At 42.7% G+C, this 10,195-nt stretch overlaps 1 protein-coding gene across 1 annotated transcript in view; it reads right to left on the reverse strand.

Annotated features, from left to right (window-relative positions):
- Window positions 1-9,971, reverse strand: part of CPB2 (carboxypeptidase B2) — a 22,414-nt gene extending 12,443 nt beyond the window's left edge. Inside the window, exons 1-7 of the mRNA XM_018565290.1 lie at window positions 9,724-9,971; window positions 8,919-8,957; window positions 7,531-7,612; window positions 5,448-5,572; window positions 5,260-5,368; window positions 3,236-3,337; window positions 518-625 (exon numbers count right to left, since the gene is read on the reverse strand). Coding sequence (XP_018420792.1) covers window positions 518-625; window positions 3,236-3,337; window positions 5,260-5,368; window positions 5,448-5,572; window positions 7,531-7,612; window positions 8,919-8,957; window positions 9,724-9,971 — 813 coding nt within the window. The remainder of the gene's footprint in view (window positions 1-517; window positions 626-3,235; window positions 3,338-5,259; window positions 5,369-5,447; window positions 5,573-7,530; window positions 7,613-8,918; window positions 8,958-9,723) is intronic.
- Window positions 9,972-10,195: the final 224 nt, after the last annotated feature.

Genomic DNA, 10,195 nt, shown 5'->3' on the forward strand with positions numbered 1-10,195 from the left:
GGGGGGGGTTGCCAGGACCGGACCTCACTGGGCCCCCGCACAGTCTCAGGCCCCGGTGCACCGGCTGCACCGGCGGTATTTCCGCCCCTGTTCAGGTCCACTCCAGGGCTGTTATCCTAATATTCACTACCTTTTGTATCACAGATCTAGAACATGTTAGCATATGTTAAAGCCTGAATTCCCATCTAGCATGCTTGTTCCAGGTCAATGACTCCCTAAGTAGTAGAGATGACATTGTCAGAGCTTTTCCTGTTATTTGTATTATCATGGATTCTCTTTAAGACAGCCCTATTGTGAGCAGTTTCTACCAGTTTCTGTTCCTTTTATTGCCGCCTGGCACAACAGAACGCCAATACAATGAGCCCCTATGCATGTGTCCTAAACCAGATAACCTTATCTTATAAAATGCTTATATAGAGTATGCATACCCACTTATACTGGTATTTGTATGGAGGAAAGTCACATGTTCATTCTGGTACAGAATTAGGAAATGTTTCAGTGCTTAGCTTTTACTCACATGACCAATAAACCACATGCAAAAAGCAGGAGAGATCCATTCCCTTGCATGTATTCCACAGTCAATCCATATTGCATTTGACGTATCTTTTTTACCTTTGCCAGAGAGCTAGAATATAATCAAAATGCATTGGTCTCAATACAGTGAAATAACTAATTATAAACTGATACATTAATGCAGAACTGTTTTAGTAAGAGTCTAAAACCTTGACACATGTATACTAAGACGCCTCAGCTGAAGCGGATCCCGACAATTATGTCCGGATCTGCCCAGCTGCGTGACTGACAGCTGGCTCTGCCTACCTAGAGGCAGAGCCAGCTGTACCCGCCCCCTCCCCCGTCCGTTCCGCCAGTCAGCGCTGGCGGAGCGGGGAGGGGGGAATCCAGCCCCTCCCCTGTCACGGCAGAGAGCCGTGACAGGATCGAGAGGTGAGCGAACACCGGTATGTGTTCGCTCACCTCCCGATCTACAGTCTCATTGTCACAGGTCGGCTACAACTATGAGGAGTGAAAAGCACTCACCTCATAGTTCTCCTTTAAAGTCACCCCCATGCTACTTTATGGACTTACCTTAAATGATGCCTCTTGATCCAATCAACCTCTTCCTTCCACTTGTATTCAGCAACCCATCCAGCACTGGTGCTGGTCTCTGATCAAGTGCTGGTCTCTGATCCAGTGCTGACTGCTGTATCTTCTGTGTCCCACGGTGTCTGTCTGACATGCACACTCCCAGCTGCGTGCACTCACTTTCACTGTGTCTCTCCTCTTCTCCCCACCCCGCTACTGCGCTTGTTCCGCCCCATCATCCTGCTTGGCTGCTCGAGAAGCTCCAGATCTTCAGACGGGAGCGAGTGGCGGAGACACAGGTAAGTCTACCGACTGCTGATGTCATCATGTCTTATGCAGGTCCATTGACCTGTATTAGAAGTAAGGACACCAAGGGATATTCCACAGCTGGAGTGGAGGGAAAGAGAGTTAAATGTTGACCGACCCCGGGACCGAGGATCAGATGATCCTCTTTTATCTAGGGGGCTTTATTTGAGCCCCCTAGATAAAAGAACATTTAGCCCTTGCACTGCAGGGGTAGCCCCACTAGGTTTTCTTAAATTCCCAGAGTTCTTTATAATAGCATGTGAACTTTGAAGTTATACCAGATTTATTAATCTACATATCATAATTTTATGTCTTAACTACTGTGACAGGGTACACGATTCTGTGTATGTCAGCGAGAGGTTGAAAAGGGCAGCTTTCCCTGGCTAGGAAAGGGTTAAGCCTGGCCAACAGGTAAACCTCCTCTCTCTCTATTAATTAGCCTGCACCTGATAGTGACTGGGAGGGAGTGAGAGCTCAGAGTGAGATCCAGGCTGCACTGGATGGACACAGACTGGAGAGTGTCTGCATATCTGGGGAATAAGGTCTGTCAGAATAATTGTTTGTATTGGACTGTGGTTTTTGTCCATTTATACTGGAAGCTGGAATAGCCGCTCCAGTAGGACGTAGTGAGGGACACTACTGTTTAGTTAGCCTCCTAAGGTGGAGTAGGCCTTTTTATTTGTGTTACTTTTTCGTTGGATGCAATAAAGCTGCATTTATTGCCATTACTGTTTAAAGACCAGTGACTTTCCTACACTACATACAGGGATCTGAATACAATATTTTTGGTAAAAGAGGTCCTTTAAAGCTTAACTCCAGGCACAAAACTTTAATTGAAATATACTGTATTTCTCAAAAGCTACAAAGAATATAAATCCATTTTGTGTGGAACAAATGTCTTTACAAACCCAGATATTATCTTATAAAGTAGCAATTTCATCTTTACTGGGCAGCACATAGCCAGTGCAGAGAGCATAGCTATGGTAGGGACCTAGCCACTACAAGCTGGCTGCTGGAGGTGGGTGGGTACATGATCAGTCACCCTGCACAAGGAGAGGGAAACAGTGACCGGTCTTAATTACGGGAAGCTCCTGCACAAAGGTAAAGTTTCACACTGAATTACTCCACAGATTTGGAAGAAATACACAAATCATTCCAAGAAGTAATAATATACGAGCCTCTTGTATTACAGAAAAATTTACCCTTGCAATGGGGCTACCCCCTTACTGCAAGGGTTGAGTGCACATTATTCTCTAGGGGTGAAAATAAAGAAGATATACTCACCCAATCCGTGGTCCTGTGGTGGAGACCGCTCACCTCTCTCCTGCTCTACTCCGGCTGTGAAATGTCCCTTATTGTCTTCACATCTAATAGTTCTGTATTAGACGTGAAGACAATGCCAAGGACCGAGAGCCCGACAGTTGCTCGAGAGAGAGAGAGGAGGGTACCCGGCGGTATTTCTTATCCCGCCAGGTGAATGTCCCCTCCTCTCTCTCATCCATCTTGGTGATGGATGCCGGCAGGTAACAGCGGTACAGCACGTGATGTCATCACGTGCGTACGCGATTATGTTACCCCCACTGGGTGTCACCTCAGGACACCTCTGGTCACGGGAGGGCATTAGTATATGTCCCCCCGTGACCCTATAGAGATCTATGGGATAAAAAGGTTACCCCATAGTTCTCTTTTAACTTTTCTATAACTCTTTTAACTCTTCTTTTAGACAATATTTGCTTATCCTGGAGTTCAGCCTTAATGTCAAAATATTTATGTTTACTATTCATCTTTTCAGAACAATGCAGGAGCTTAAATGGGTTAATATTTACAACTGTATTTGTCTATATACCTTTAGTACATAGAGTGGACGCTTTTCATATGAACTTCCAATGTGAATTCTCTCTAACATATCAGAATGTTTGTCTACCATTTGTTCCATCCAGAAATATATCTAACAAAGAAGGAAAAGAAAAGCATGCTTACTGTTAAATCATAATTGGTGCAGTTATTGTATACAACACGCACTCACTGAGCCCTCGTTCACACCTGAACGTTTTGTAGCGCGTTCTACGCTCGACGAACGCTCTACAATATAAATCCCATTGTATTCAATGGTCTCGTTCCCACCTTGGCGTATTTCCGCCCGTCCCTAACGCGCTACAAAACGGCCCACGCCTGAAAAGGTACATGTACTACTTTGGGCCGTTTTGTTGCGCGTTTCCATTGGGATACAGCCAAGTAGCCTTCGGAAACGCGCGACGGCCGCGCAACTTTTTTAGCGCGAATCGCGGTAAAAAAACGTGCGACAGACGCGCATATGCAATACGCCTAGGTGTGAACGAGACCTAAAGTTGTTTTTTGTCCTGTTTAAAAAACGATTGTTTTTTTTTTTCCATGACTACTACGTGCATAGTAAAAAAGTAATGTTTTTGTAACATAAACCTATGTAGGTTTCTAACCTTGGCTAAAAGAAAGTGTTCAGCATAGCTGTTTTCTCTAATGTTAGTTTTTTTAAAGAAAGTGTGTATGTTCACTTTATTTGCTGCTGTAAAGTACTACAAAATATGATGGTGCTATACACCGATCAGCCATACCATTGTGGCTACCTGCCTAATATTAAGTAGGTCCCTCTTTTGCTGCCAAAATAACACTGATCCATTGAGGAATGGACTTCACTAGACCTGTGATATCTCGCGCCAAGCTGTCAGAGGTCCTGTAAGTTGTTAGGTGCCCCACCTAAAAACTTATTTTTCTAGCACATTCCACAGATGCTCAATTGGATTGAGATCTGGAGAATTTTGAGGACAAGTCAACACCTCAAACTTGTTGTTGGTTTCCTCAAACAATTCTTAAACCATTTTTGCAGTGTGGCAGGGCACATTATGCTGCTGAATGAGGCCACTGCCGTCAGGAAATACCATTACTATGAAGGGGTGTACTTGGTCAGCAACAATGTTTAAGTATATGGTATGTGTCAAACATCCACATGAATGGCACAACATTGCCCAAAGCATCACACTGCCTCCGCCGGCTTGCCTTCTTCCCATAGTGCATCCTGGTGCCATCTCTTCCACAGGTAAGCGACACACACGCACCTGGCCAGCCACATGATGTAAAAGTAAAGTGATTCATCAGACAAGGCCTACTTCATCCATTGCTCTGTGGTCCAGCTCCGATGCTCACATGCCCATTGTAGACACTTTTGGCAGTGGACATGGGTCAGCATGGGCTTTCTATACCAGTCTTTATACCAGCTCCATTCACAACAAACTGCGATGCACTGTGTGTTCAGACATCTTTCTATGAGAACCAGAATTAATTGTTTTAGTAATTTGAGCTACAGTAGTTCTCTTATTGGATTGGACTACACAGGTCAGCCTTCACTCCCCATGCACATCAATGAGCCTTGGCCACCCATGACCCTATGGTTGGTTCACCGGTTTTTCTTCTTTGGACCACTTTTGGTAGATCCTGACCACTGCAGACTGGGAACATCCCACAAGAGCGGCAGTTTTGGAATTGTTCTGACCCAGTCATATAGCAATCTCAATATGGCCCTTGTCAAAGTCGCTCAAATCCTTATGCTTGCCCATTTTTTCTGCTTCCAACACATAAATTTAAGGGACAAAATGTTCACTTGCTGCCTAATATATCCCACCCACTACCAGCCACCATTGTAAGGAGATAATCAATGTTATTAACTTCATCTCTCAGTGGTTATAATGTTATGGCTGATTGGTGTATAAGTAAACAATGGCATTCATTAGCAATCCTGAAAGACTTTTTATATTTTTTCAACACATTCTTTAACAGGTTTTAATTTCACTATTTATTTTGGTGTCAGTCATTAGTAAGGCCAAGAATAAGACTTACATCATCTAGTGAATGATATTGCTCATAGTAGGAGGCGGAGCTGCGTTGGCCAGTAGTGTCATTGTATGTTTGTTGATGAATGAGCTCCTGGGCATTCTGAACCAACACTCTAGGACAGATATCAGATTGTTAGGATTCATAGAGACTGATAGGTAAACTGGCCCACATAGAAGTTGTCCATGACTTACGTGTATGAGATTGCAGATTCCGTCAGCTGAGATTTGACCTCTTCTACAAGGGATGCATTTACATAGAAATGAACTTCTTTGTTCTTTTCAATGTGTTCAGGTGAGTCAGGCTTCCACAAAACAATCTAAAATGAAAACAATAATATTTTTTTTAAATGTGTTTAAGTAATTAGCTGGGCATCTGTACATATTATCAGATAGATTACAAGGGGTTCAATTTGAAGCCCAAGCTCCCTTTTATCATATGTCATGCCTATAGCATGCTATACAGTCATTTCATCCATGCTATGGGTGATCGTTGCACATTGGCAGCCCTGTAAATGTCTACCTGGGTTACCCTAACCTCACAGTTCATCTGAGCTTGTATTTACCTAATTGAAAGACCTGTTAAAGACCAGATGATTTTTATTATGTCCTGATACTTAAAACCATAGAATTCAAAGAGGGTGTACTCTATTTTTCACACAACTGTAGGTTGAACTGGATGGACCTGTGTCTTTATTTAACAACTAAGGGAGAGTGAGGGATGAGTTACTAAAGAACTATAGCCAAATGTATTTATTTTAGTTTTGGATAGAGAAAGGGAGGATAAAAAAAAAACCCTGTCATCTATGTCCCATTGGGAGATTTCCCTTCACTTCCTGTCTTATAGCCATAACAGGACGTGAGAAGAAATATCTCCAAAGAGAGAGAGAAATCCCTGGTGCTCAGCAGGGTCACCAGAACTAGCGTCCATATTGGAAGATTTCCCATCTATTAGCTCTCATTCAGCTGTGTCAGTATCTATACATTTCACCCTGAGCTACTGAGCTCTGCAAACCACAGGTTATTTTTCAGCAGGAGCTGCGGAAAGACTGTAAACATGTGTAAAGAAACCTATATTGGAGCCTATATGCAATATTTAATATATTATTGTCTAAAACACAGAAAACATATTTTAATCATGGATTTTTTCTTTTGGTGCTCACTATTAAAAGTTGGGATTTCACATAAATTTCTGTCCCAATGACATACTCTATGAAAAACAATGTCTATATCCTATTATTCAGTTAATAAGTAGTAGTTAAAAAGGTAGTTGAAACAAAAACACATTTTTTTCTAATAAACTCAACATGTTAATTGCCCTACATATAGAGTTAAAGGTGTACAGCAAGAAACACTCTTGCCATTAGCTCCTTCAAACATCCAGTTATCCAGATTGAATGTTTTATCCAGATTCCCATTGTGTTTGTAGAATGCTGAGTATGGCTGCTTGATAAGTAATTTGATATTATAAGCCACTATAGTATTGGAACTAAATAATATCTGTACCTAGCCGATCTAAGTATCCTGCTGTGGAGGCCAATTGCTTATGAGGACAGGTTCAAGGACTTGTGGCCTAATTGTATAGCTGCTACCGTGTTTCCCCGAAAATAAGACAGTGTCTTATATTTTTTTTTCCACGAAAAAAGACACTAGGTCTTATTTTCGGGGGATGTCTTATGTGTACCTAGCTGCAGCTGTCCGCTCTCCGATCTCCCCTCGGGCGTGCGGATGGCCGTGCGGGAAGGAGCTGCGGCCGCTCTCAGCATTATTGTCGTCCAGTGAGCAAGACAGGTGGGTGTGCGGGGAGGCGTGCCTGGCGGGCGGGATTGAGGGAGCTGCGGACGCTCTCAGCACTATTGCGGTAAGGGAGCCAGACAGGTGGGCGTGCGGGGAGGCGTGTCTGGCGGGGGGGGGGAGGGAGCTGCGGCCGCTCTCTGCTCCAATGCCGTCCATGGAGCCAGAAAGGTGGGCGTGCTGGCGGGCGGGGGGGGGGAGGGAGCTGCGGCGTGACATGTAAAAAGTAATTATACGGTGCAGCTACCCCGGAAGTAAGATCTAGCGCTATCAGGGATTTCTGTAATATAAGACCTACTACCGAACTAGGTCTTATTTTCGGGGTAGGTCTTATATTACAGAAATCCCTGAAGATAGTGCTAGGTCTTACTTTCGGGGTAGGTCTTACTTTCGGGGAAACACGGTAACTATGCTGCATCTACATAGGTAATCAATTCAAATATGTAGAATATTTAGCAAAGTAAGCTAAAATAATTGTTCTTACCTCATCTGATGATGATGTGATGTTCCTTAAAACTCCAGCCTGCCCATCGCTTCGTGGTAGAACATATATCACTTGATCTTTGCTGACAAATGAAGCAAAATATCAAATCTGCAATTTATGTGGTTTGATGTAAGCTATATTTTTGTTTTAGCATGCACAGCATTAGTGTAGTAAAGTCACACAAATGTCATTGTCCAATCCTTGGATGAAGCAACTGCTTCTTTAATCTGAATGTATGCTTCATATCCCCATTCTGAATGCAATTTGTCTCAATGAATTTGGATTGTATCTTTAATATATCTTCACCAGCATGCTGTCATTGCTTTATCAGTTAGCACAGGTACCCCAGGTAATACTCTTCCTTATAGCTGGTAATAGCTGATGTTAAAAGAGAGCTAAGGGGTAAGTGTTTTTTCCCCTAGTTCTCTTATAGGTCACGGGAGGACATATACTAACCATCTCCTGTGACCTAAAGCTCAGATATACTGAGAGCGCCACACCTGAGACGGATCCACTCCTATCCTCCACTCAGCGCTGGAGCATCGGAGAGGGGAAGGGGGGAATCCCTGCGGGCAGCGGTGACTGTCAGTCACCGCTCACTGCAGGGAGACAATTGTAGTGATTTGAAGTGAGCAGATCGGCGACATGTTTCTGCTTACTTCCCGATCGATAGAGCCGACCTGTGACAGCTTCTTACTATGAGGATGAGTGGAAATCATAGTCCTCCTTTAAGGATTTTATGCTAGACCTCTTTGTGGGAGAATATTCACATCAGCATTGGCTGCTAAGTGCAAGTAATAGAAAGTGTTTGTTAAATGTAATAAGATAAATTAAATTGTCTGATTATGTAGGCTACTCAAATGAAATACTTGCTCTCAGGCAGAGTATAATGTTGGTTTTGGTAGAATAAGAATGAGGGAATGCTTAGGAAATATCCTTTACAAAGAAAAGACAGAGTATGAGCTTCTGGATGAGTTCTTCCTTGAGACTGTGCAGTGATACATAGTACATCAAGTGAAATGTTGTGGAGATGTTGGTGATCATAGTGATTTTGATTAGTACTCAAATAAATAAAGATAAATTATTATAAATAATAATTTATCAATGCACGATACCAGCTTTTCAGTATTGAGTATGAGTACCGATATTTTTCTTTTGGTACTCACCGATACCAAATACCGATACCTGCATCCTGGGGTACAGTGAGCCTGGCTTATCAGGAAGTCACCCTGATTGCCTGTACAAGTACTGGCCCAAATACTCATTATCGGCACCCTACATTTTATAGATTGATATGAACTTGTTTGCTTTCCACAGAATTCTCTAGATAATACCCAATTTGTTCTATAATAATTCTATTATAAATGTAATAAAAAAATGATATTTACAGTTCAGTAGGAGAAGAAGTTGTAGGATCCACTGGAATACTAAAATATTAAAACAAATAACATTTAAAACATTGCTTTGTGAATGTTCTATAATAAAATAGAAAATAATGTCACCTAGTGTGAAATGTCATACAGTCAAATCAAGGTCAATAAAATAAAGGAAATCTAAATTGTAATAAGCACTTATAAACTCGCCACTGCACCAACACCAACTTCTTTACTTGTCATCACTGCACTGACACTCACTTGTTTACTTGTCATCACTGCACTGACACTCACTTGTTTACTTGTCATCACTGCACCCACACTCACTTCTTTACTCGTCATCACTGCACTGACACTAACTTCTTTACTCGTCATCACTGCACTGACACTCACTTCTTTACTTGTCATCACTGCACTGACACTCACTTCTTTACTCGTTATCACTGCACCGACATTCACTTCTTTACTCGTCATCACTGCACCGACACTCACTTCTTTACTTGTTATTACTGCACCGACACTCACTTCTTTACTCGTCATCACTGCACCGACACTCACTTCTTTACTCGTCATCACTGCACCGACACTCACTTCTTTACTCGTCATCACTGCACCGACACTCACTTATTTACTCGTCATCACTGCACTGACACTCACTTCTTTACTCGTCATCACTGCACTGGCACTCACTTCTTTACTTGTTATTACTGCACCGACACCAACTTCTTTACTCTTCATCACTGCACCGACACTTACTTCTTTACTTGTCAACACTGCCCTGACACTCATTTCTTTACTCGTCAACACTGCACCGACATACACTTCTTTACTCGTCATCACTGCACTGACACTCACTTCTTTACTCGTCATCACTGCACTGACACACACTTCTTTACTCGTCATCACTGCACTGACACTCACTTCTTTACTCGTCATCACTGCACCGACATTCACTTCTTTACTCATCATCACTGCACCAACATCCACTTCTTTACTCATCATGACTGCACCGACATCCAATTCTTTACTCGTCATCACTGCACTGACATCCACTTCTTTACTCGTCATCACTGCACAATGCACTGACATGCACTTATTTATTCGTTATCACTGCACAGTGCACTGACATGCACTTCTCTAAACGTCATCACTGCACCAACATGCACTTCTTTACTCGTCATCACTGCACCAGCACGCACTTATTTACTTTTCATGACTACACCGACATCCACTTCTTTACTCATCATCACTGCACCGACATCCACTTCTTTACTCGTCATCACTGCACCAAC

The sequence above is a fragment of the Nanorana parkeri genome, unplaced genomic scaffold (assembly GCF_000935625.1).
Source record: "Nanorana parkeri isolate BGI_ZX_2015 unplaced genomic scaffold, ASM93562v1 scaffold829, whole genome shotgun sequence".
In the NCBI taxonomy this organism is placed as follows: domain Eukaryota; kingdom Metazoa; phylum Chordata; class Amphibia; order Anura; family Dicroglossidae; genus Nanorana; species Nanorana parkeri.